Here is a 27,848-nt window from a genome sequence, read left to right on the forward strand (position 1 = left end):
TAAATGTTTACTTATCAGCTGTCACCACCATGCCTGCACTCTTTAAAAATCAATACCCTTTTCTGAGTTGTAGAGAGTTTATGGCATGCAAGAAAAATAATGGACATGATTAACGAGATATTATCTTCCTACAGTCACTTGTTGTGGCACCAGTTTGTTTGACACATCTAAAAAGATCCATACATGACTGATAACGAACTATGTAAGAGTCAAGTGTACGAGTCAACTAGGTTAGATTCACGTGCCTGAGGAGGGTTTATTTTCCTGTCTCCTCTATAATGTAAGGAATTAAACCTATCTTACTGTGCTGTGAATGTGCTGGTCAAATGACACATTATCCCAAGGGAATAACCTGTAGTAGCCACTTCATATTATGCCTATAATGACTATATCAAAACATTTTGGTCTAATGAAAACTAATTGTCTATCCCTAAAGTAAACATAAATATTAGTTTAGTTTTAAGCGGGTGTCTTACGGTAATACAATAATAAAGGTCTCTGCTATTTAGATGTAAATGGGGAGGGAATAAGACAACCTCTCTACCACAATAAAGACTTTGGATGGATAAATATCACGCCGAACCAGACACTTTCCAAAAATGATTGTCAGTTTGTCAATGCAGAGTTAAGCCTGACCTGCATTGACACTGCTGCAGTACTGTGTATTTTAGGAGATACTTTGTCCCTCTCTACCTTTGACCCCGATTGCCTCCAATGCCTGCCTACGCACAGTTTGATTTCCCGAGCTCAGCCATTCCCAGAAACCAACTACAACTCTGGTGCAATAATAATACGAATAATAATACAAATGCAATCTTTGATTAACCAATTTAAAACATATTTTCAATTTAGAGGCTAACATCTTTAACTCCTGGCTAATGCAAACAAGTAATTATCATAAAAAAATGTGAATTCAACAGACCAGATGGGCTGGTTCCTTTTTGACCTAGTGGGCCTGTCTATTTTGGGGGGGTTGCACAAAATTATCATTATCTGGCTAATAATGTGGGCCTCAAGGAAAGAAATTTACCGGGTTTTTCTTCAGAAATACCAGAGACGATTTCTGGTACCAGTCCGCTCTGATTCAACATATGACCTTTAAATGAACCAACCTACTTTTAGGCTATGTTTTTAGGTAATAAAAAAAAGAAGATTATTTCACCTTTATTTAACCAGGTAGGCTAGTTGAGAACAAGTTCTCATTTACAACTGCGACCTGGCCAAGATAAAGCACATCCGTTCGACACATACAACAACACAGAGTTACACATGGAATAAACAAACATACAGTGAATAATACAGTAGAAAAATAAAAATCTATATACAGTGAGTGCAAATGAGGTAAGACGAGGGAGGTAAAGGCAATAAATAGGCCATGGAAGGAGAGTTGTATGGCATTGAAGCTCGTCTGGAGGTTAGTTAACACAGTGTCCAAAGAAGAGCCAGAAGTATACAGAATGGTGTCGTCTGCGTAGAGGTGGATCAGAGAATCACCAGCAGCGAGAGCGACATCATTGATGTATACAGAGAAGAGAGTCGGCCTGAGAATTGAACCCTGTGGCACACCCATAGAGACTGTAAGAGGGCTGAACAACAGGCCCTCTGATTTAACACACTGAACTCTATCAGAGAAGTAGTTGGTGAACCAGGCGAGGCAATCATTTGAGAAACCAAGGCTGTTGTCACATTCTGACCTTAGTTCTTTTGTTATGTCTTTGTTTTAGTATGGTCAGGGCGTGAGTTGGGTGGGTTGTCTATGTTTGTTTTTCTATGAGTTGGTATTTCTGTGTTTGGCCTGGTATGGTTCTCAATCAGAGGCAGCTGTCAATCGTTGTCCCTGATTAAGAACCATACTTAGGCAGCCTGTTTTTATTTTCTGTGTCTTCCACACGGAACTGTTTCGGTTTTTGTTATTTCACGTTGTTATTTTGTATTTTTCTGTGTTCTATTAAAAGTTTCATGAACACTTACCACGCTGCACATTGGTCCTCCGATCCTTCCTACTACTCCTCGTCAGAGGAGGAAGAAGACCGTTACAGAATCACCCACCAACCAAGGACCAAGCAGCGTGGTAACGGGCAGTGTCAGAAATCTCAAGACTCCTGGACATGGGAGGAGATTCTGGATGGCAAGGGACCCTGGGCACAGGCTGGGGAATATCGCCAGCCTGATAAAGAAGAACTTGGAGGCAGCCAAAGCAGAGCGGCGGCATTTTGAGGAGTTGGCACGGCAGCGCAACAGAGATGAGAGGCAGCCCCAAAAATGTATTGGGGGGGTGGCACACGGGGAGTGTGGCTAAGTCCGGTAGGAGACCTGAGCCAACTCCCCGTGCTTACCGTGGAGAGAGGTGGACCGGGCAGGCACCGTGTTATGCCGTGAGGTGCACGGTGTCCCCGGTGCGCTGGCATAGCCCGGTGCGTTACATTGCAGCATCTCCTATCGGCCGGGCTAGAGTGGGCATCGAGCCAGGTCCTCTGGCCGGGGTACGCATGGTGTCCCCGGTTCGCCAGCACAGCCCAGTGCAGTCTATTCCACCTCGCCGCACTGGACTGGCTACGGGGAGTATCCAGCAAGGTAGGTTTGTGCAGGCTCGGTGCTTGAGACCTCCGGTCCGGTCTATTGCAATTTTTTTTGAAAGGGGCAAGCTTATTTAAGATGGTGAGGAAGGCACTTTTAAAGAATGACCAGGCATCTTCTACTGACGGGTTGAGGTCAATATCCTTCCAGGATACCCGGGCCAGGTCGATTAGGAAGGCCTGCTAGCGGAAGTGTTTTAGGGAACATTTGAATGTGATGAGGGGTGGTCGTTTGACCGCAGACCCGTTATGGATGCAGGCAATTAGGCAGTGGTCGCTGAGATCTTGGTTGAAAACAGCAGAGGTGTATTTGGAGGGCAGGTTGGTGAGGATGATATCTATGAGGGTGCCCGTGTTTACAGATTTGGGGTTGTACCTGATGTGTTCATTGATAATTTGTGAGAGATTGAGGGCATCAAGCTTAGATTGTAGGATGGATGGGGTGTTAAGCATGTCCCAGTTTAGGTCACCTAGCAGCACTAGCTCTGAAGAAATATGGGGGGAAATCAGTTCACATATGGTGTCCAGGGCACAGCTGGGACAGAGGGTGGTCTATAGCAAGCGGCAACGGTGAGAGACTTGTTTCTGGATTTTAAAAGTAGAAGCTCGAATTGATTGGGTACAGATCTGGATGGTAGGCTATCTCTGCTATCTCCGCCCCCTTTGGCAGTTCTATCTTGTCGGAAAATGTTATAGTTAGGGATGGAAATTTCAGGGTTTCTGGTGGTCTTCCTGAGCCAGGATTCAGACACGGCTAGGACCAGAGTGTGCTTGGGCAGTGAATAAAACAAACTTAGGGAGGAGGCTTCTAATGTTAACATACATGAAACCAAGGCTTTTACGGTTACAGAAGTAAGCAAATGATAGCGCCTGGGGAATGGGAGTGGAGCTTAGGCACTGCAGGGCCTGGATTAACCTCCACATCACCAGAGGATTAGAGGAGGAGTAGGATAAGGGTACGGCTAAAGGCTAAAAGTACTGGTCGTCTAGTACGTTCAAAACAGAGAGTAAAAGGAGCAGATTTCTGGGCACGGTAGAATAGATTCAAGGCATAATGTAAATCAAATCAAATCCAATTTTATTTGTCACATACACATGGTTAGCAGATGTTAATGCGAGTGTAGCGAAATGCTTGTGCTTCTAGTTCCGACAATGCAGTAATAACCAACGAGTAATCTAACCTAACAATTTCACAACAACTACCTTATACACACAAGTGTAAAGGGATGAAGAATATGTACATAAAGATATATGAATGGGTGATGGTACAGAACGGCATAGGCAAGATGCAGTAGATGGTATCGAGTGCAGTATATACATATGAGATGAGTAATGTAGGGTATGTAAACATATAAAAGTGGCATTGTTTAAAGTGGCTAGTGATACATGTATTACATAAAGATGGCAAGATGCAGTAGATTGTATAGAGTATAGTATATACATATGAGATGAGTAATGTAGGGTATGTAAACATTATATTAAGTGGCATTGTTTAAAGTGGCTAGTGATACATTTTTCACATCAAGTTTTCCATTATTAAAGTGGCTTGAGTTGAGTCAGTATGTTGGCAGCAGCCACTCAATGTTAGTGGTGGCTGTTTAACAGTCTGATGGCCTTGAGATATAAGCTTTTTTTCGGTCTCTCGGTCCCTGCTTTGATGCACCTGTACTGACCTCGCCTTCTGGATGATATGACGGTGTGAACATGCAGTGGCTCGGGTGGTTGTTGTCCTTGACGATCTTTATGGCCTTCCTGTGACATCGGGTGGTGTAGGTGTCCTGGAGGTCAGGTAGTTTGCCCCCGGTGATGCGTTGTACAGACAAAGGTATGGTAGGATGTGGATACAGTGAGGGTAAACCTGTGCATAGAGTGACGATGAAAGAGATATTCTCCCTAGAAATATAATTTAAACCAGGTGATGTCACCCGCATGTGTGGTAGGTGGAACTAAAGTGTTAAATAAGGTGTATTGAGCAGGGCTAGAGGCTCTACAGTGAAATAAGGCAATAAATACTAACCAAAACAGCAATGGACAAGGCATATTGACATTAGCGAGAGGCATGCGTAGCCGAGTAATCATAGGAGTCCAGTGAGTGGCTTCAGGCGGCTTGCGGGCCGGGGCTAGGAATCTAACAGAAGGGCCTTGGAGGGACGTTGCGACGGAATAAAGTATTTTGTGGCCCCCTCGTGCTATTGCATAAGCTAACAGTCCGATGTGCTCTGGACAGCTAGCAGGCCGCGGCTAGCATGCTAGCGGATGGGATTTCAGGGGACGATGCAACGGCGGAGCCAGTTGATAAAAAACCCATTGGGCGAGTCACGTCGGTGGTCCAGTCGTGATGAGTCGGGAAAGCCAGTTGGCAAAAAGAGGTATTGTAGCACAAGTAGTGGCTGATGGACCTCTTTGGATAGCTGGGAGATGGGCCTAGTAAAGCTAGCTTCAGGCTAAAGAGTTGAGTAGACACAAAACAGAACATATCTGACCTGCAACAGCACAAGGTGCAGTTAGTTACATCATATACTGTCCATCAGCCATTTAAATCATTAAAAAATTAAACACTCTTTGCCCCTCCCCTTGAATGTGCTCATCACTTGAGCAAAACGTTTTGGTCTTCTGGAGTGGAATTCACCACATCACATCTCACAACCCACATTTGGTGACAAACACCTAACTGAACGTACAAGAAGACAGACAAACTCAGCAACAACATGCATCGTGAAACAATACTTTTTCTACTGGTTGTGATCATAATGGGTGAGTTACATGCACCTTTATCTAATAATGTCTAATAATGTTTAATCTATTCAGTGTTAGTGGTAGTCTGATATAAATTGAAATTAGGCAATGCTGCAATGCAGTTAACCACGAAGTATGGAATCGTTAATCTGCAAACAGAATAATATAGTGCATTTGAATCTGATTTTGATTCTGAGATGATAACAGTGGTACTCTATAACAGTGCTCTGTTGAGTGCACTCTTAGAAAAAAAGGTGCTATATAGAACCTAAAAGGGTTATTCAGCTGTCCTTATAGGTTCCAGGTGGAACCCTTTCGGTTTCCATGTAAAAACCCTTTCCATAGAGGGTTCTACATGGAACCCAGAAGGATTCTACCTGGAAACAAAAAGGGTTCTCCTATTGGGACAGCCGAATAACCTTTTTGGAACCCTTTTTTCTAAGAGTGTAAAACATTGCTCGTAAACTTCATGATATTTTAAAAACATAATCATGACCACTTCAACATATGTAGTAATACCAAACAAGTTGTTAGAATAGCTTATTTAGGTTTGTTTATAAAAAAGAAGCATCTGAAACCAAAGGGTGCTTATGAATGGTGTCTTGTGGTTTCTGTAAACTGTTTCACTTTACACTTCACTGCATACCCCTTTACAGGAAACAGCCTCATGACTGCTGCATTGGATCCTAAGCCCACTGAACAGGCCAACCTACCACAGAGGCCTGTCCTTCAGCCCAAAGAGACTGTTCCTGTCACCGGAAACTATGTGCTGAAAGACCCTACAGGCACGTCGTGCATCAAACTCTCCATGGGAGTTGAGTACGTAGTTATTGAGAAGAAGGTAGGGGAAGTCACTTTCTCAGCACTTTTTGTTTAGTACATTTTAGCACTTCTTTGTCAGGGGTGAGATCTCATGTGGGTTGCTACCAAACTGTGAAAAATAGACAACAGTCACAAAAAAATGCTACAGATTAATATTATATAAGTAGCTGTAAATCCTACAACATCACTCGTTTGCTATTGTTTTTGTCCTTTTCCAATCCAATGCTACGTTGATTCTTTTTTTTCCCAGAAACCTTCCTATTTCAACTTAGACCCTACCACCACCAAGACTACTGGTAGATGTGCTGACAAAGAGTCAGTTCTCTCCCTGGCTTTTCTAGGAAAGGGAGGCGATCTGAATCTCACCTTTGAAAAGGTACAAATTCAGAAACGTCCATTTTCTCATGTCTGACACGTATGACCACATTTTATAACTGGAAAACCTTTTTAGCCCCATACCTTTCTGACTCGTACTGAGATAATGGCTGTGAATTCACAGGTTGACTTTTCCATAACGAGCAGAAGCAGAGTCATAGATTATACATGGCTCTGAGTAGAAGCATACTCATTCAAATACATTTGCATGATGATTTGCATGTTTGGCTTTGAATAAACACTTAAGTATTTGTCTACCCACAGGAAGGGAACCTGACCTATGTGTCAAAGATCACAGGTCATTTGGCACCAGGCAAAGGTAAGTAAACCATTATCATCTCACAAAATAGACACATGATGTGAAACAAATGCTTATATCTTTTTCTACAGATGTCATTGTCAGAAAAACAAGGCTGATCTTATTCTTCCACAATTAGGAATGAAGAACTATTCTGGGGTAATAGAACATGAGAAGCTGTTCCCAACTGCCGCTGGCCGCAGCCTCAAGTGCTACTCTCAGACTGAGTTCCATCTATCTGAGAACCTTCGAGTGAAGATTGTGTCTCTTCAGTTCCAAGCTTTCAAACTCACCAATGGGAATTTTGGAGAGGGTAGGTCACTTTAACTGGGGCCTTTCTGTTCATGATTTACAAAACCATTTTATTTATGATTTTACTGTAAGGTTATATATGGTTTAATGCTTTGAAATGTAACATTGTAAACGTAATGTTTTGTCCTTTCAGCCCATCAAAAACAATTATTCAAAGTGCTAAGATCCAGATGTTGTTTTCTAATGTCCCCCTTATGACATTTCAGAGGTTGAGTGCAGGGCTGATTTCATCCAGAAGATCATTCCCATTATTTTTGGTGCCACGGTTGTGGGGCTCTTGCTGATTGCTGTCCTGTCCTTCCTGATAATCCGGGACCACCACAGACAAGCTGGCTATGACAGGATCTGAGAATGCTTAATGCAAAAAACATGAACACTTTTTATAGCCATGTTTTGTATTTCCTAAATGTTTTTTTTAATCCATTGCCAATTATACACTATTGTTGTTTTTAAATATGAAATATTTCTGCAAAAAAAATATAAATAACATTATTACAGTAAAAAATGTGAATGTGGTTAACACTTATAGGAAAGCTCTGTGTACATTTTCAATCACAATCAGCAAATATGGTCTGAATAATGTGGCTTTATTTTAGCAATTAGAATTTTGATGTTTGGAGATTATATTCTGGTTTGAAGAGTGCATACATTCCCGTGTGGCTTTATCCAGCTGGATTGAAATACATTATCATCAAATGCATGTATAAGCCTTTTTATAAAAACACACTGCCCAAAAACATATAATTCTGTAAGACATTGTTAATTCGGTCTTGAACCTCTCTGTGACCTCTCCTGAGGGTTAGCGCTATTCGTGATACTTAGTATTTCCCGACCTTAAACACTAACCATAACCATAACCATTTTACATTTCAACTTCAATAGTGTAGGGACACTCAAGGATCCCGCAAAGCACGGCCAGTCCAGAGACCCGGTTGACACTAGATAAAACACGCCACAAACCTCGTCTATTTCTACAATTTATCTTCTTGATTTTTAACCTAACCCTAACCACACTGCTAACATTATGTCTAACCCTTACCTTAAATTAAGACCAAAAAGTAAATGTTGGTTTTCGTACATTTTTACCATATAGACCGATTTTACTTTGTGGCTGTGGTAACTAACGGAAACGCAGAGACCCCACCTCCGTCTCGACTTTTTCTATTGGTTGATCATCTTACGGGTACCCAAGAGAGACAGTCTTAGCAAATGGAACTTCATTTTTGACATCACTCTGTATTTGGTGTTATTTTCACCAAACTAGAGCATGTTTTATAATTTCATAGAATAGCAGTTCCACCGATCAACTCTAGTTGATAATACTTATTATAAAATGCAGTATCGTAACTAGCTAAGGCTTAATTGGTAAATCAAAATAATCGATTTCATAAAGACAAACGCGTATAATTTCCTCATTCGGCTGCTACTAGACAGTTTGTTAGACAGCAGACATGTTTGCTATCCTGAAAGTTCAAACCCTACAGGGTCTAAGAATATTTCAACAGTAAGTCGATAATCCTTGTCATATGTTATGTTTACAATTACTGCAAGTTATCTATTCAAAATAAATGAAGAAAAGAAAAATGTTTATAGCTTTTTGTCTAGGCAGTTGGCCAGCTGGCTAACTAGCTAGCGTCGCTAGACAGCAAGTCGAACGTGCATCAGAATATTGTAGTTATCATCTTAGTGTTAAACAAGTAACGTTAATATTATATAGCCAAAACGACTAAGTCACTATCTTGTGTCGTGTATTTCAACATAACTAACGTAGTTAACCTAATTATTTTTTAATATGCAGCGATTTTGTGCAAGGTTAAATAAAGGTAACTAACTTAGCATAACAGCTAACAAACCAGCTAGCTAAACAATTTGAATGGTGAAATGTTTTTTTTCCAAAGCAATGGGCAGTTAAGTTGATGCATATATATCAGCTAGCTAGCTAGCTAGTTAGATAATAGTCATTATCTTTGAGCAATGGTCATTATGCATTCGAGTATTAGCCCGCTGTGAAGGCAGCCACCTGCACTGTGGTACATGGTACAATTAGCATGTATGCCCTTGAAAGCCATTCATTTATGTAAACGGCTGAAACTACTGTAGGTGCTCTCTTGACATGACCTGTCCAACCAAGGTCTGTGTCCTGCAATGACCTGTGATTGTCTCATCTTAGGAAATGTATATGGACCAAAGGATCAGTACGGTTTGCCTCAGTTGGTAAGTAACATGGGACAATAATATTCACCAAAGTGCTGACTTTAATATGGTCTCTTTCAAGTTATTATTCTCCATCGAGATTGAACTGCAGAGGAAGCATTGTAAACTTAGCAAAAAAAAGAAAACGTCCTCTCACTGTCAACTGTGTTAATTTTTGCAAATATTTGTATGGACATAACAAGATTCAACAACTGAGACATAAACTGAACAAGTTCCACAGACATGTGACTAACAGAAATGGAATAATGTGTCCCTGAACAAAGGGGAGGGGGGGGTCAAAAGTAACAGTCAGTATCTGGTGTGGCCACCAGCTGCATTAAGTACTGCAGTGCATCTCATGGACTGCACCAGATTAGCCAGTTTTTGCTGTGAGATGTTACCCCACTCTTCCAACAAGGCACCGGCAAGTTTCCAGACATTTCTGGGGGGAATGGCCCTAGCCCTCACCCTATGATCCAACAGGTCCCAGGCGTGGTCAATGGGATTGAGATCCGGGCTCTTCACTGGCCATGGCAGAACACTGACATTCCTGTCTTGCAGGAAATCACGCACAGAACAAGCAGTATGGCTAGTGGCATTGTCATGCTGCAGGGTCATGTCAGGATGAGCCTGAAGGAAGGGTACCACATGAGGGAGGAGGATGTCTTCCCTGTAACGCACAGCGTTGAGATTGCCTGCTATGACAACAAGCTCAGTCCGATGATGCTGTGACACACCACCCCAGACCATGAAGGACCATCCACCTCCAAATCGATCCTGCTCCAGAGTACAGGCCTCTGTGTAATGCTCATTCCTTCGACGATAAACGCAAATCCGACCATCACCCCTGGTGAGACAAAACCGTGACTCGTCAGTGAAAAGCAGTTTTTGCCAGTCCTGTCTGGTCCAGCGACTGTAAGTTTGTGCCCATAGGTGACGTTGTTGCCGGTGATGTCTGGTGAGCGTGATGTCTTGGGCGTCTCACAGTATGGACATTGCCATTTATTGCCCTGGCCATATCTGCAGTCCTCATGCCTCCTTGCAGCATGCCTAAGGCACATTGGCGCAGATGGGTAGGGACCCTGGGCATCTTTGTTTTAGGTGTTTTGTCATTAGAAAGGCCTCTAGTGTCCTAAGTTTTCATAACTGTGACCTTAATTGCCTACCGTCTGTAAGCTGTTAGTGTCTTAATGACTGTTCACAGGTGCATGTTCATTAATTGTTTATGGTTCATTGAACAAGCATGGGAAACAGTGTTTAAACCCTTTACAATGAAGATCTGTGAAGTTATTTGGATTTTTACGAATTATCTTTGAAAGACAGGGTCCTGAAAAAGGGACGTTTCTTTTTTTTTGCTGAGTTTAATATACTAAATTGGTACGTGTTACATCACTCATAGTTCAGGTCTCTTTTCCTTTAGGGCAAGGCAGGATAGAGAAAGTACTCATTGCCAACAGAGGAGAGATTGCCTGCCGTGTGATGCGAACAGCAAAGAAGATGGGTGTGCGCTCTGTGGCAGTATACAGTGATGCAGACCGTCATTCCATGCATGTGGCCATGGTATGTCAAGGCTGTCAACTTTGACCCCTCAGTGTTATGTTTGTAGATGCAACTGTATTGATGAGGTTTCTCTCATATTCCTTAGGCAGATGAGGCCTATAACATTGGGCCAGCTGCATCCCAGCAGAGTTACTTGTCAATGGAGAAAGTCTTGGAGGTTGCCAAGAGATCTGGATCACATGTATGTCAAGTGCAGTATTGCATTTGTAGTATTTTTTTATTCTAATTTATGACAATCCACTGTCACCATATCAGCTATCACTGAGGAATAAGTTGATGTTTGTAATTGTGTTTTTCTTATAGGCTGTCCATCCGGGATATGGCTTCCTGTCAGAGAACACAGAGTTTGCTGAGGCGTGCAAACAGGAGGGTATCATTTTCATTGGTCCTCCATCATCTGCCATCAGAGACATGGGTATCAAAAGGTACAGTTAAATGACTCCTCTCAAGTCACTTTTCAGTTTTGTTTGTTGTAAGTCTGATCTAAATAAGGGTTATTAAAAAGTAAAATCTTACTCCTTTTCTTTTTCCTAGTACATCAAAATACATTATGTCAGCTGCGGGTGTTCCTATCATCGAGGGTTACCACGGAGACGACCAATCAGATGAGAAGCTCCAAGCTGAGGCTGTCAGGATCGGCTACCCAGTGATGATAAAGGCTGTGCGTGGCGGGGGTGGTAAAGTAAGTAAGATATTGTAAATTCGGTTTTGAACCTCTCAATGTCTAAACCAAAATGATTGTTTCATGGAATGATAGTGTGGTTGGTATTTCAAGGCTCCTATGGTTCTGATTGGTTTATCTAGGGAATGCGCATTTCACACACCGCTGAAGATTTCCATGAGCAGCTTGAGTCTGCGAGACGAGAGGCTCGCAAGTCCTTCAACGATGACGTCATGCTAGTGGAGAAATTTGTAGAGGACCCCAGGTATGTAGAAGACGCTGTATCTATTTGTTTTGGAGATTCAGACAGTACCCTTGTTTAGATGTTGTGTGACCAGATTCCTTCCCTGACCAGACATGTGGAGGTCCAGGTCTTTGGGGACCAGCATGGAAATGCTGTCTACCTGTTTGAGAGGGACTGCAGCGTGCAGAGAAGGCACCAGAAGATCATTGAGGAAGCACCAGGGGTAAGTGCAGGGTACCGGACTACGCCCAGTACCCTGCCCTGAACTTTAGTCACTGTTACTAGCCGGCTACCACCCGGTACTCTGCCTTGCACCTTAGACTGCTTCGACACTGGTATTTTTATATAATGTTACATACTGTTTTACCCATTTCATACTGTATTATAGTCTAAGTTAATCCTATATAACTACTGCAGTACACACCTTTTCTATTAATATACTGTCCACAATTTCTATACACACCATCATATATACATATACACTGAGTGTACAAAACATTAGGAACACCTTGCTAATATTGCCCTCGGAACAGCCCCAATTTGTCGGGGCATGGACGCTACAAGGTGTTGAAAGCGTTCCACAGTGATTCTGGCCCATGTTGACTCCAATGCTTCCCACAGTTGTGTCAAGTTGGCTGGATGTTCTTTGGGTGGTGGACCATTCTTTATACACACGGGAAACTGATGATCATGAAAAACACACTCAAACTGTCAAACTGGTGCGCCTAGCACCTACAGTACTACCATACCCTTTTCAAAGGCACTTAAATATTTTGTCTTGCCCATTCACCCTCTGAACGCACGTATACACAATCCATGTCTCAATTGTCTCAAAAATCCATCTTTAACCTGACACCTCCCCTTCATCTACACTGATTGAAGTGGATTTAACAGGTGAGGGATCATAGCTTTCACCTGGATTCACCTGGCCAGTCTGCCATGGAGAGAGCACTCAGTGTATATTTATATTCCGGACACTGACACTGCTCATTCTAGAGGTCGACCGATTATTATTTTTCAATGCCGCTACCGATTATTGGAGGACAAAAAAGCCGATACCGATGAATCGGCAGATTTTAAAAATGTATTTGTAATAACAATTACAACAATACTGAATGAACACTTATTTTAACTTAATACAATACATCAATAAAATCAATTTAGCCTCAAATAAATAATGAAACATGTTCAATTTGGTTTAAATAATGCAAAAACAAAGTGTTGGAGAAGAAAGTAAAAGTGCAATATGTGCCATGTAAGAAAGCTAACGTTTAAGTTCCTTGCTCAGAACATGAGAACATATGAGAGCTGGTGGTTCCTTTTAACATGAGTCTTCAATATTCCCAGGTAAGAAGTTTTAGGTTGTAGTTATTATTAGGACTATTTCTCTCTATACCATTTGTATTTCATATACCTTTGACTATTGGATGTTCTTATTGGCACTTTAGTATTGCCAGTGTAACAGTATAGTTTCCGTACCTCTCCTCGCTCCTACCTGGGCTCGAACCAGGAACACAACGACAACAGCCACCCTCGAAACAGCGTTACCCATGCAGAGCAAGGGGAACAACCACTCCAAGTCTCAGAGCGAGTGACGTTTGAAACGCTATCAGCGCGCACGTCGCTAACTAGCTAGCCATTTCACATCACATCGTTACACTCGTCTATTCTCAGAGTTGATCGGCTTGAAGTCATAAAACAGCAGAGCTGCTGGCAAAACCCACGAAAGTGCTGTTTGAATGAATGCTTATGAGCCTCCTGGTGCCTACCATTGCTTAGTCAGACTGCTCTATCAAATCATAGACTTAATTATAACATAATAACACACAGAAATGCGAGCCGTAGGTCATTAATATGGTCGAATCCGGAAACTATCATCTCAGAAAACAAGATGTTTATTCTTTCAGTGAAATACGGAACCGTTCCGTATTTTATCTAACGGGTGGCATCCCTAAGTCTAAATATTCCTGTTACATTGCACAACCTTCAATGTTATGTCATGATTACGTAACATTCTGGCAAATTAGTTCGCAATGAGCCAGGTGGCCCAAACTGTTGCATATACCTTGTCTCTGCGTGCAATGAACACAAGAGAAGGGAAACAATTTCACCTGGTTAATATTGCTTGCTAACCTGGATTTCTTTTAGCTAAATATGCAGGTTTAAAAATATATACTTCTGTGTATTGATGTTAAGAAAGGCATTGGTGTTTATGGTTAGGTACACGTTGGAGCAACGACAGTCCTTTTTCGCAAATGCGCTCTGCATCGATTATATGCAATGCAGGACACGCTAGATAAACTAGTAATATCATCAACCATGTGTAGTTATAACTAGTGATTAGGATTTATTAAGTTTAATGCTAGCAAGCAACTTACCTTTGCTTCTTACTGCATTCGTGTAACAGGCGGGCTCCTCATGAGGCAGGTGGTTAGAGCGGTGGACTAGTTAACCGTAAGGTTGCAAGATTGAATCCCTGAGCTGACAAGGTAAAAATCTGTCGTTCTGCCCCTGAACAAGGCAGTTAACCCACCGTTCCTAGGCCGTCATTGAAAATAAGAATGTGTTCTTAACTGACATGCCTAGTTAAATAAAGATTAAGTAAAGGTGTAAAAAAAACAAAAAATTACCAATTTCTGATTGTTATGAAAACTTGAAATTGGCCCTAATTAATCGGCCATTCCGATTAATCGGTCGACCTCTAGCTCATTCTCATATTTCTTCATTCCTTTTTGGGATTTGTGTATTGTTAGGTATTACTGCACTGTTGGAGCTAGAATAATAAGCATTTTATTTATTTAACTAGGTAAGTTTGTTAAGAACAAATTCTTCTTTACAATGATGGCCTACCAAGGAACAGTGGGTTAACTGCCTTGTTGCCGTGTCAGCTCGGGATGCGATCTAGCAACCTTTCGGTTACTGGCCCAATGCTCTAACCACGGCTAGCTGCATTTCACTAGACCCGCGATAAATATGTACATACAACCAATAACATTAGATTTTTGCTCTCAGCTCTAAAGTAACATGTCTTGGTTTCCTGTGTAAATGCTGAATAGGAGACTTGACTGCACTGTGGTTTGCACAACCTAGGCCATGCGAGTATGTAATTATTTTTTGTTTGTGTTTGCACCTGTGCTTTGTAGCCTGGTATAAGCGAGGAGGTGAGGTGGAAACTGGGAGAGGCAGCGGTGAGAGCAGCCAAAGCCGTCAACTATGTGGGAGCAGGTGGGCAGAGAATGGACCTCAAACATTGTTGCTTTGAACACTCACTCACTAGAGGGTTATGAAAACATTATTATTTGTTGTAATGTTTTAAATAGATGCTTTCCCATCCTTTGGACTACCCTGTGCACCGGTGTGACAACCACATTTACAGTATGTCCCTGATTCTATGCAGGCACTGTGGAGTTCATCATGGATGCACAGCACAACTTCTACTTCATGGAGATGAACACACGTCTGCAGGTGGAGCACCCTGTGTCTGAGATGATCACTGGAACTGACCTGGTGGAGTGGCAGCTCAGGGTAAGATGGAAAGAGGGATGCCTTCAGAAAGAGGAGGTTGGGGACATCGATGTGTTGTAATACACTGGGTGTACAAAACATGAATAACACCTGCTCTTTCCATGACACAGACTGACCAGGTGAAAGCCATGATCCCTTATTGATGTCACTTGTTAAATCCACTTCAATCAGTGTTGATGAAGGGGAGGAGACAGGTTAAAGAAGGATTTTTAAGCCTTGAGACAGTTAAAACCCATATCTTATGTGCCATTCAGAGGGTGAATGGGCAAAACAAAAGACTGAAGTGCCTTTGAACGGGGTATGGTAGTAGGTGCCAGGCGCACCGGTGTGAGTTTGTCAAGAACTGCAAGGCTGGTTGTTTTTTCACACTCAAGTTTCCCATGTGTATCAAGAATGGTCCACCACCCAAAGGACATCCAGCCAACTTGACACAACTGTGGGCAGCATTGGAGTCAACATGGGCCAGCATCCCTGTGGAACGCTTTCAACACCTTGTAGAGCCCATGTCCTGACGAATTGAAGCTGTTCCGAGGGCAAAAGGGGGTGCAACTCAATATTAGGAACACCTTCCTAATTTTTCGTAGACTCAGTGTGTTGATGAGTGTATTTATGAGCTCCTCTAGAAAGCCTCATCCCAGAGATTATGGATTTTAATCTGCATAAAGATTAAATGAACAATTTGTTAAAGCTCCACCCTGATGTAGGGCTCCACGATATAGACAGAAAATCTTATAGCAATCTTTTTTATTTTCGATTTGTGATCTAGATCAAAACACTTGGGTGAATTGTTGGAATCATAGTAATATAATTATTTACACTGAATGTACAAAACATTAACAACACATGATGTAGCCTGGCCACCACTGTAAGTATTGAGGTACAGTACATAATTAATAACATGGGCTTTCTCTCTGAGGTTACGCAGCACAGCGGTAGTGATAGATAGCCACAAGATTACCACATTAGATTACAGAGCAGTAATGCTATCAAACAGCAGTCCTAAAGATAAGCTAACCATCAATGAGATAATTCACCCCAGCCATTACCAAATGTTCATACAATGCAAACTAATATTTTGTCCTCAGAACAGCCTCAATTTGCCGGGGCATGGACTCTACAATGTGTCAAAAGCATTCCACAGGGATACTGGCATAAGTCTTCAAAAATCCTTCTTTAACCTGTCTCCTCCCTTGAAGTGGATTTAACGAGTGACATCAATAAGGGATCATAGCCTGGTCAGTCTGTCATGGAAAGAGCAAGTGTTCTAAATGTTTTGCACACTCAGTGTATATTAAAAATCTAAGTGGAAAGCAGCATCATTCCTCTTTTGGATCAATCTGTTGACTGCATTTGACCTAACAGAACAGCATGCAAATGTATAGTGAATCTAACCGCGAAGAGGAGGAACTGTGTTGCTTGAGTGACAGGGCGAGGCTTTGTGTGTGTGTGTGTGTGTGTGTGTGTGTGTGGGGGGGGGGGGGGGGGGGGGGGGGGCGCAGCCACAACAGGAGAGAGACGACAAACCGAGTCAACTATAAACTATTTGGCTCTCAGGTGGCTGCAGGCGAGAGGCTGCCCCTCCTGCAGGACGAGATCGAACTGATGGGCCATTCATTTGAGGCCAGGATATACGCTGAGGACCCCAACAATGACTTCCTCCCTGGGGCAGGACCCCTCCTTCATCTGTCTACACCCCCGGCAGACGAATACACACGCATCGAGACGGGCGTCAGGGAAGGTACAGTACACCCAGCTTACCTGTAACTACTTACACCTATTTTACACTAGACTGTCAAACAGAACTCTTAACCACATAGTGATGATGTACCTGTCTGTGTTCTCAGGAGATGAAGTGTCAGCCCACTATGACCCCATGATCGCTAAACTGGTGGTGTGGGGAGAAGACCGATCTGCTGCTCTGAAGAAGCTCAGATACTGTCTACGCCAGTACAACGTAAGAGCATTATACACAAACTGGACACATCCCATTTCTGTTTCTGTCAGAGACTTTTGATTGACCTTTGACCACTGATCCCGGCAGATTGTAGGACTCAACACCAACATTGACTTCTTGCTGAGTCTGTCTGGGCATCCAGAGTTTGAGGCGGGGAATGTGACCACCAGCTTCATCCCCCAGCACTATGAGCAGCTGTTCCCTAAACCCATCCCTCCCTCCAGGGCCACACTGTGTCAGGCTGCCCTGGGCCTGCTCCTCAGAGAGAGGGCCAGCACTCAGACCTTCAGAGACAAGTCCAATGGTGAGGAACAACAACAGGCCTGTCTCTACAGGTCACTGAGAACTACACTACATGACCAAAAGTATGTGGACACCTGCTCGTCGAACATCTCATTCCAAAATCATGGCCATTAATATGGAGTTGATCTCCCCCTTTGCTGCTATAACAGCATCCACTCTTCTGGGAAGGCTTCACATTAGATGTTGGAACATCGCTGCGGGAGACTTGCTGCTTTTCTGTCACAAGCATTTGTGAGGTCGGGCACTGATGTTGGGCGAATAGGCCTGGCTCAGAGTCGGCGTTCCAATTCATCAAAGGTTTTTGATGGGGTTGAGGTCAGGGCTCTGTGCAGGCCAGTCAAGTTCTTCCACACCGATCTTGATAAACCATTTCTGTATGGTCTTCACTTTGCACAGGGTCATTGTCATGCTGAAACAGGAAACAGTTGGAAGCACAAAATCGTCTAGAATGTCATTGTATACTGTAGCGTTAAGATTTCCCTTCATTGGAACTAAGGTGCCTAGCCCGAGCCATGAAAAACAGCCCCAGACCATTATTCCTCCTCCAAACTTCACAGTTGGCACTATGTATTGGGGCAGGGTAGCCTAGTGGTTAGAGAGTTGGACTAGTAACCGGAAGGTTGCAAGTTCAAATCCCCGAGCTGACAAGGTACAAATCTGTCGTTCTGCCCCTGAACAGGCAGTTAACCCACTGTTCCTAGGCTGTCATTGAAAATAAGAATTTGTTCTTAACTGACTTGCCTAGTTAAATAAAGGTAAAAAAAATAAGGTAGCATTCTCCTGGCATCCGCCAAACCCAGATTTGTCCGTCAGAATGCCAGATGGTGAAGCGTGATTCAAAAAACATGTTTCCACTGCTCTGTAGTCCAATAGCGGCAAGCTTTACACCACTCCAGCCGACGCTTGGCATTGCGTATGGTGATCTTAGGCTTGTGTGCAGCTGCTCGGCCATGGAAACCCATTTCATGAAGCTCCCGATAAACAGTTATTGTGCTGACGTTGCTCCCAGAGTCAGTTTGGAACTCGATAGTGAGTGTTGCAATTTTTACGTGCTTCAGCACTTGGCAGTCCCATTTTGTGAGCTTGTGTAGCCTACCACTTTGTGGCTGTGCCGTTGTTGCTCCTAGACGTTTACACTTCACAATAACAGCACTTACAGTTGACCGGGGTTGTACAGTTTGACAAACTGACTTGTTGGAAAGGTGGCATCCTATGACAGTGCCACGTTGAATGTCACCGAGCTCTTCAGTAAGGCCATTCTACTGCAAATGTTTGTCTATGGAGATGTTATACACCTGTCAGCAACAGGTGTGGCTGAAATAGCTGAATCCACTCATTTGAAGGGTTGTCCACATACTTTTGCATAGTGTGTGCTTGCATACATATCCATACAGTTGAAGTCGGACATTTACATACACCTTAGCCAAATACATTTAAACTCAGTTTTTCACAATTCCTGACATTTAATCCTAGTAAAAAAAAAATCCCTGTCTTAGGTCAGTTAAGATCACCACTTCATTTTAAGAATGTGATATCTCAGAACAATAGTAGTGATTTATTTCAGCTTTTATTTCTTTCATCACATTCCCAGTGGGTCAGAAGTTTAAATACATTCAATTAGTATTTAGTAGCATTGCCTATAAATTGTTTAACTTGGGTCCAACGTTTCGTGTAGCCTTCCACAAGCTTCCTACAATAAGTTGGGTGAATTTTGGCCCATTCCTCCTGACAGAGCTGGTGTAACTGAGTCAGGTTCGTAGGCCTCCTTGCTCGCACATGCTTTTTCAGTTATGTCCACAAATTTTCAATAGGAATGAGGTCAGGGCTTTGTGATGGCCACTCCAATACCTTGACTTTGTTGTCCTTAAGCCATTTTGCCACAACTTTGGAAGTCTGCTTGGAGTCATTGTCCATTTGGAAGACTCATTTGCGACTAAGCTTTAACTTCCTGACTGTCTTGAGATGTTGCTTATATCCACATAATTTCCTTTCCTCATGATGCCATCTATTTTGTGAAGTGCACCTGTCCCGCCTGCAGCTTAGCACCCCCACAAAATGATGCTGCCAACCCTGTGCTTCACGGTTGGGATGGTGTTCTTTGACTTGCAAGCCTCCCCCTTTTTCCTCTAAACATAACGATGGTCATTATGGCCAAACAGTTCTATTTTTGTTTCATCAGACCAGAGGACATTTCTCCAAAAGTACGATCTTGGTCCCAATGTGCAGTTGCAAATCGTAGTCTGGCTTTTTTAATGGCAGTTTTGGAGCAGTGGCTTCTTCCTTGCTGAGCGACCTTTCAGGTTATGTCGATATAGGACTCGTCTTACTGTGGATATAGATACTTTTGTACCTGTTTCCTCCAGCATCTTCACAAGGTCCTTTGCTGTTGTTCTGGGATTGATTGGCACTTTTCACACCAAAGTACGTTCATCTCTAGGAGACAGAATGCGTCTCCTTCCTGAGCGGTATGACTGCTGCGTGGTCCCATGGTGTTTATACTTGCGTACTATTGTTTGTACAGATGAACATGGTACCTTCAGGCATTTGGAAATTGCTCCCATGGATAAACCAGACTTGTGGAGGTCTACAATTTATTTTCTGAGGTCTTGGCTGATGTCTTTTGATTTTCCCATGATGTCAAGCAAAGAGACACTGAGTTGGAAGGTAGGCCTTGAAATACATCCTCAGGTACACCTCCTATTGAATAAAATGTCAATTAGCCTATCAGAAGCTTCTAAAGCCATGACATAATTTGCTGGAATTTCCCAGGCTGTTTAAAGGCACAGTCAACTTAGTGTATGTAAACTTCTGACCCACTGGAATTGTGATACAGTGAAATAATGTCTGTTAACAATTGTTGGAAAAATGACTTGTCATGCACAAAGTAGATGTCTTAAACGACTTGCCAAAACTATAGTTTGTTAACAAGACATTTGTGGAGTGGTTGAAAAACAAGTTTTAATGACTCCAATCTAAGTGTATATAAACTTCCAACTGTACGTCATACAGTACCAGTCAAAAGTTTAGACACATCTACTCATTCAAGGGTTTTTCTTTATTTTTTAAACTATTTTCTACATTGAAGAATAGTGAAGACATCAAAGCTATTAAACGACACACTAAGTTGACTGTGCCTTCATGTAGTAACCAATAGTGTTAAACAAATCAAAATATATTTGAGGATTCTTCAAAGTAGCCACCCTTTACCTTGATGACAGCTTGGCACAATCTTGGCATTCTCTCAACCAGCTTCATGAGGTAGTCACCTGGATTGCATTTCAATGAACAGGTGTGCCTTATTGAATTTCTTTCCTTAATGTGCTTAAGGCAATCAGTTGTCTTGTGACAAAGTTTGAGTGGTATATAGAAGATGGCCCTATTTGGTAAAACACCAAGTCCACATTATGGCAAGAACAGCTCAAATAAGCAAAGAGAAATGACAGTCCATCATTACTTTAAGACATGAACATCAGTCAATCTAGAAAATTTCAAGAACGTTTAACGTTTCTTCAAGTGCAGTTGCAAAAACCATACCATTAAGCGCTATGATGAAACTGGCTCTCATGAGGACCGCCAATGGAAAGGAAGATCCATCGTTACCTCTGCTGCAGAGGATACGTTCATTAGAGTTAGCAGCCTCAGAAATATCAGCCCAAATAAATGTTTCAGAGTTCAAGTAACAGACACATCATCAACTGTTCAGAGGAGATTGTGTCAATCAGGCCTTGGTCAAATTGCTGCAAAGAAACCACTTCTAAAGGACACAAATAATAATAAGGAGAATTTCTTTGGCCAAGAAACATGAGCAATGGACATTAGACTGGTAGAAATCTGTCCAACTTTGAGATTTTTGGTTCCAACCGCCGTGTCTTTGTGAGACACAGAGTAGGTGAACGGATGATCTCCGCATGTTCATGAGGGGATGGCTGCCGTCTTATCGGCTCTTAACCAACCATGCTATTTTTTAAATATTTATTTTGCATTGTTTAACTTGTTTTGTACATAATGTTGCTGCTACTGTCTCATCACTAAAAATAGCTTCTGGACATCAGAATTGTGATTATTCCCCTCAGATTAGACTGAGTTTTTCTTCTATGAGTCGGATGGGAGGGATATACTACAGACACCTGACCAGCCCAGATCGCCTTCATTTGCTGGAGAAGGAAACTGAGATTTTGTGTAAAAAGATCAGGGTGCCTTGTGAGGATCAGGTGACAAGTGGCTAATTTGCCTTTGCCTTCCATCCTGCTAGTTAACATTTTGCATGACGCACCAGCAATTTGCATACCACACCAACAGATCCACAGATGATGCAATCTCTATTGCACTCCACACTGCACTTTCACACCTGGATAAAAGGAACACCTATGTGCGAATGCTATTCGTTGACTATAACTCGGCGTTCAACACCATAGTGCCCTCAAAGCTCATCACTAAGCTAAGGACCCTGGGACTAAACACCTCCCTCTGCAACTGGATCCTGGACTTCCTGACGGGGCCGTCCCCAGGTGGTAAGGGTAGGTATCAACACATCCGCCACGCTGATCTTCAAAATCGGGGGCCCCTCAGGGTTGCGTGCTCAGTTCCCTCCTGTACTCCCAGTTTACTCATGACTGCACAACTCCAGCACCATTAAGTTTGCTGATGACCCAACAGTGCTAGGCCTGATCACCAACAACGATGAAACGGTCAATAGGGAGGAGGTCCGAGACCTGACCGTGTAGTACCAGGACAACAATCTCTCCCTCAATGTGATCAAGACAAAGGAGATGACTGTGAACTACAGAGAAAGGAGGAATGAGAACGCCCCCATTCTCATCGACGGGGCTGCAGTGGAACAGGTTGAGAGCTTCAAGTTCTTTGGCGTTCACATCATCGACAAACTAACATGGTCCAAGACAGTCATGAAGAGGGCACGACAAAACCTATTCCCCCTCAGGAGACTGAAAAGATTTGGCATGGGTCCTCAGATCCTCAAAAGATTTTACAGCTGCACCATCTAGAGCATCCTGACGGGTTGCATCACTGCCTGTTATGGCAAATGCTCGGCCTCCAACTGCAAGGCACTAAAGAGGGTAGTGTGTACGGCCCAGTACATCACTGGGGCCAAGCTTCCTGCCATCCAGGACCTCTATACCAGGACCTCTATAAAATTGTCAGACTCAAGCCACCCTTGTCATAGACTGTTCTCTCTGCTACCGCACGGCAAGCGGTACCGGAGTGCCAAGTCTATGTCCAAGAGGCTTCTAAACAGCTTCTACACCCAAGCCATAAGACTCCTGAACAGCTAATCAAATGGCTACCCAGACTATTTGCATTGCCCCCACCCTCTTCTACGCTGATGCTACTCTGTTATTATCTGTACATAATCACTTTAATAACTCTACCTACATGTTACCTCAACTAACTGGTGCCCCTGCACATTGACTCTGTACCCGTACCCCCCGTGTATAGCCCCGCTATTGTTATTTACTACTGCTCTTTAATTATCATACTTTTTTTGTGGTTTATTCTTAACTGCATTGTTGGTTAAGGACTTGTAAGTAAGCATTTCACTAAGGTCTACACCTGTTGTATTTGGCGCATGTGACAAATAAAATTTGATTTGATGCGTGGTTCCCACCATGAAGCATGGAGTAGATGGTGTGATTGTGTGGGGGTGCTTTGCTGGTGACACTGTCTGACATTTTATTTAGAATTCAACCAGCATGGCTACCACAGCCTTCTGCAGCGATCCGCCATTCCATCTGGTTTGTGCTTAGTGGGACTATCATTTGTTTTTCAACAGGACATTGACCCAACATACCTCCAGGCTTGACCTGGCCTCCATATATATATATATACACACACTTCTATTTTACTTGGTATTATTGTTTCACTCACATCTCTGACCTGTATTGTTGGAGCTTAAGAATTGCACTGAACCCTGCAATTACAGTAAATCTGTGACCATGTGCATGTGACTAATAAACTCTGATTAGATTTATGCAACTGTTGGAAGAGATCTTAAATTCTGTTCTTTTCTCCCATCGCAGATCCTTTCTCTCCTTTTGCCTGCAGTAACGGCCGGAGGGTGAACATCCTATACAGTAGGAATATGACCCTCCAGCTGGGTGAAACTAGTGAGTCCGAATCTCCTTCACCAGGTCATACACTGATTTTTTTTTAAAATTCATGACATAAAAAGCGTAAGCCTATGCAACATTATCATCATCATCAACAACTACTGTAGATTCAGCCGCGGGACATTTTTTAAAATAAATTCTTGAGCGGATGGTCGGGGGGCTGGATCAGAATTACAAATAAATTGTAGACTGCAAATTGAACGCAAGACGCCCAAACAAATATATTTGACTAAAACATGATCATTTCTCAAACCTTGCTTACATTTGTATACGATCATTGTGTCTCTTTTATTGTGTGACTACATGGGAACCTATTTACAAAATTAATATCACTTAGAGCTGATTTCCTGGCGTTTTTAGTCTCATGCAAAATAAATAAATACATTCTCAGAACTTGGAGGGACAAATAAAACCACTAGCGGGCCAAATTTGGGGAACCCTGCAGTAGGCTATAGGCCCAATACATTCTCACCACATATTGGCTGTGCTTGAATTGCCCTGCCAGTGCATTGTTGTTCAGACCATTTAAAAAAAAATATATATATATATTTCAAAATTTGATGTAGACCGTATGATCACACCGGTAATAGATCAGTTGTAGTATTACTTGTTAGGCACAGCTGAGTGAGCATACATTTTATTTTACTGGGCTGATGGTGCCATCATCAGTCTCAGTGAAGGGAAAGCACAGCAGACTGAAGGTCCGTCTCAATGTCCCTCCGCTCTCCCTTTTCTCTGCTGACACTGACCAAAAAGGGACACTGTCTCCCAGCTGATGGCGAAACTCGAGTTCGCACTATTACACAAAATCATGTTGTTACTCCTATGAACACAGAAAGTTCTTCTATTAAAAAAGACCCAAGCCACTAATAATGAAACAAACCTATCGATACATGTTCCTACTCATTCATTACAGCTGCAGTGCTGGTTGTAGCGTGAGTGGAAGTAGGAAGAACGCGTATTTGATTCCTTATAAAAGTGTTGAATAAAAAGTGTTGCCAATGCCGTTTAAACTTAAACCATGCAGTCACTCAAAACCAGCAGCTCTTTGCTGTATTCGTTGACAGTCTCTCTCTAGTCATGGTTTTAAACGTTTTTAAATCTCGCAGTAGGCTTTCTTTTACGCCTGCTACGTTACTGCAGACACGGTATTCTGAGCCATCCAACCAATTGGCCAGCGGAAGGCATATAGTGCACTTGATTTGCTCTCTGGGACCGCCGGAAGGCAGTGTTGGTACCTTCAGACATGAAAATGGTTATAAATGGGAATACTTTGCCTACCCGGTGCACAGGGCAGCTGAATTAGGTGAACTTACTGCCAACAATGCGAGTCAAAAAAATTATAGTAACGCAAGGCTTTATCGTTGTTGTTTTTTTACAGAAATGTTTGCAGATCGACTAGGAATGCCTAGGTCGATCACGATCGACTAGTTGGTGACCACTGTCATTGAGAAAGCAGCCAGTAGAACCTGGTTTGATTGAAATGCTAAGTCAATCTTCATGTTGATGAGGAGCCCAAGTCTGTCCTCCTAGACCTTATTCTAATGACTGTTTTTAAATAATTAATGTGGTAATGACTGATTTTAATTAGTGTCAGATTCCTCCCAGTCTATAAGCAAGCCCATCTCCTCACTATAGTTGAACTTTCAGCAGTCCATATGACATCATTAGTCACTCTCATCCTCATGTTTCACTTTTGCTGAGAATATTTGAATACAGAGAAAAGTACTTTAAGAGCTTTAAATCTGCTTTTTGTTTACTTGTCACATGAAATGTATAAGTCGTTTCCACTGAGGATAAGTTATTCATATTTTATGTCATACAAATAAATGTTTGGAATAGGACACATCATAGATTTGGTTTTTATAGAAAATGCATGAGTCCATTTATCAAGTGGCAGAGGAAAGACTTCACACACAACTTTTTTTTCTCTCTGCAGAAGTGGAAGTAACGGTTACATACAATTCAGATGGGACTTATTCTATGGAGGTACATGTTCTGTGTGTGTTGTAAAAATTGCCATGTCTAAAGTTCTCTGGCACATGATTTACGATTGATGGGTCTTGTCCCCTTCATCAGATTGGAGGGGAAGTGTTCCAGGTGTCAGGGGAGGTGGAGACAGAGGGACAGACATCATTCCTGCACTGCTCTGTCAACGGGGTGAAGTCCCGGCCCAAACTGGTCATCCTTGATAACACAGTACACCTCTTCTCTATGGTGAGTCTCGCTCCACTACAGCAGGGTTTCTCAAACTCGGTCCTGGGGCCCCCTGGAAGCATGTTTTGGTTTTTGCCCAAGCACGACACAGCTGATTCAAATAATCAAAACTTGATGACTTGGTTATTTGAATCGGCTGTGTAGTGCTTGGGCAAAAACCAAAATGTGCACCCAGATAGGGCCCCAGGACCCTGCTCTAGAACACTGTCACTTTCCTTCTCAGGTCTTCTAACCCATCCTCTTCTCCCCATCAGGAGGGCAGCGCAGAGGTGAGCGTTCCAGTGCCCAAGTTCCTGGCTGGTGTGAGCACAGGAGCACAGAGAGGAGCTGTGGCACCCATGACCGGGACCATTGAGAAGGTAATACATTATGGATCATCTCTTTTTTTTTCTCACCACCATTATTTCTGTCTATAAAAGCTGACCCAGCCACTCTGACAGATGATCTTGAATATGTTGCTCTGGGATATGATTTCCTGCCAGATGGTCAGTAAGCATTCTGATTCATGGGATATTAGTTTAGCAGATTATTTCATCTGTACCTCCTATTGATGACATGGGGTGCATCGTTCAGACATGCCAATTGATAAATGTCAGTTGTGGAAAAACAGACATTGAGACGCCTGTCCTAACATTAACAGGGCCATTTTATAATCTATAGGTAAGGTTCTTAATTAAATCTCCTCTTCCTCTAGGTGCTGGTGAAGGCAGGTGACACTGTGCAAATGGGAGATGCCTTGATGGTGATGAATGCCATGAAAATGGAGGTGAGCTTGTCATTTCCTACACTGAGGAGTCCACTCCCAACCCACACACACTCGCTCACTTTGACTTTTCGAACTCTGTAGCCACTTACATTGTGCTGTAAATGAACTGTGGGTCCTCAGACTGTGTTCTCTCGCTCTCTGCAGCACACCATCCGAGCACCTAAAGCTGGAGTTATCAAGAAGGTGTTTTTCAAAGAGGGCTCCCAGGCCAACCGACACGCAGCCCTGGTTGAGTTTGAGGAAGCCGCTGAAGAGGAATAATCTCGTGTGAATATCCATGTGTGAACCTTCAGAGTTACTGTAGAAGTTATAGGAAAGAGGCATTTACTATAGGAGTTGCAAACTGTTGTACCATCACTACAGGTCCATGTGGATCACATTGTACACAGTATGAGATGACAGAAAATTCCCTTTAACAATACTGGTATATTTGCTTTGGGTTATTTTATCAGATGGCTGTATGAAAGTAGACATCTGGCTTTTGTACTGTCCTCTGCAAAGTGCTCTTGTAGTCTGTTTCTCTATGTAGCTTGGTTCATGGTACTACTGTAACTACTAAACCACTAGCTTTTTGGTGGGTGTTCTTGTTCTTCCTCTCCTTCAAACTTCTGTTTTTTTTCTCTTCTAGCTTCACTATAGCCAGGTCCCATATGCTCTTGTCAAACCTAAGGAGTTTGAATGATGGCACAAATGGGTCTAGCACTCAGCCTGGAGTGAATCATGAGATGTAGCCTGTGAAATTCAAATAAGGGCTATTTGCTAACAGTCTCACAGGCCTACCACATTGTGTTTAATGACCAGAATCTGGTTACTTTACAGTCCAATAGGTAATACCAGGGCAAAGATGGAATTCATATAACATGGTCATCTCTCATATCATGTGACATACAAAATAGATAGACCACCAAATAACCAAGAAGAGAGAAGGGCCAGAGCACATGTTTTTATAGGTGTTGTAATATGTCAGAGTTAGTGTTGAATCCCCGCAAGCACACACTCCTGGGGTGAGTTATGTCTACTAAACTGTGCGGTCATCCATTATTCACGTTGATTTGTAATTAGCTGAGGGTTGTCAAATTGTTTTTCTAAAAGATCATTTCAGATAAATTCTCTAAATGTCTCATTTTGTGGTTTTATAGAGGTATACTATGCTGGGCACAGTAGTGTGTGTATTGCATACA

General features: G+C 42.6%; 2 protein-coding genes across 2 annotated transcripts; both read left to right on the plus strand.

Annotated features, from left to right (window-relative positions):
- Nucleotides 1–5,251: 5,251 nt before the first annotated feature.
- Nucleotides 5,252–7,858, plus strand: LOC109897966 (lysosome-associated membrane glycoprotein 3-like; the record flags this gene model as incomplete). Its single annotated transcript, XM_020492668.2, has 6 exons — nt 5,252–5,330; nt 5,969–6,153; nt 6,385–6,510; nt 6,774–6,828; nt 6,947–7,120; nt 7,326–7,858. Coding segments are annotated over 6 exons (762 nt in total), but the record flags the coding sequence as incomplete, so codon positions are not given.
- Nucleotides 7,859–8,287: 429 nt separating this feature from the next.
- On the plus strand, nt 8,288–27,787 carry LOC109897965 (methylcrotonoyl-CoA carboxylase subunit alpha, mitochondrial-like). Its single transcript, XM_020492667.2, has 19 exons — nt 8,288–8,623; nt 9,290–9,333; nt 10,733–10,872; nt 10,958–11,053; nt 11,176–11,297; nt 11,407–11,554; nt 11,677–11,798; nt 11,889–12,000; nt 14,921–15,002; nt 15,175–15,302; nt 16,857–17,040; nt 17,147–17,256; nt 17,344–17,560; nt 23,595–23,681; nt 25,624–25,673; nt 25,764–25,901; nt 26,156–26,260; nt 26,596–26,667; nt 26,812–27,787. The coding sequence occupies exons 1-19, from the start codon at nt 8,571–8,573 to the stop codon at nt 26,926–26,928; spliced, it is 2,127 nt and encodes a 708-aa protein (XP_020348256.1). The 5' UTR covers nt 8,288–8,570; the 3' UTR covers nt 26,929–27,787.
- Nucleotides 27,788–27,848: the final 61 nt, after the last annotated feature.

This window comes from Oncorhynchus kisutch, linkage group LG10, assembly GCF_002021735.2.
Source record: "Oncorhynchus kisutch isolate 150728-3 linkage group LG10, Okis_V2, whole genome shotgun sequence".
NCBI classification, from domain to species: domain Eukaryota; kingdom Metazoa; phylum Chordata; class Actinopteri; order Salmoniformes; family Salmonidae; genus Oncorhynchus; species Oncorhynchus kisutch.

Bases quoted from the DNA above. Each gene is read 5' to 3' on its own strand.
- LOC109897965 (XM_020492667.2), top strand. From the start codon at position 8,571: ATGTTTGCTATCCTGAAAGTTCAAACCCTACAGGGTCTAAGAATATTT. The intron at 11,555-11,676 runs GTAAGTAAGATA...TGGTTTATCTAG, and splicing joins TGCGTGGCGGGGGTGGTAAA to GGAATGCGCATTTCACACAC. The intron at 25,674-25,763 runs GTACATGTTCTG...CCCCTTCATCAG, and splicing joins ATGGGACTTATTCTATGGAG to ATTGGAGGGGAAGTGTTCCA.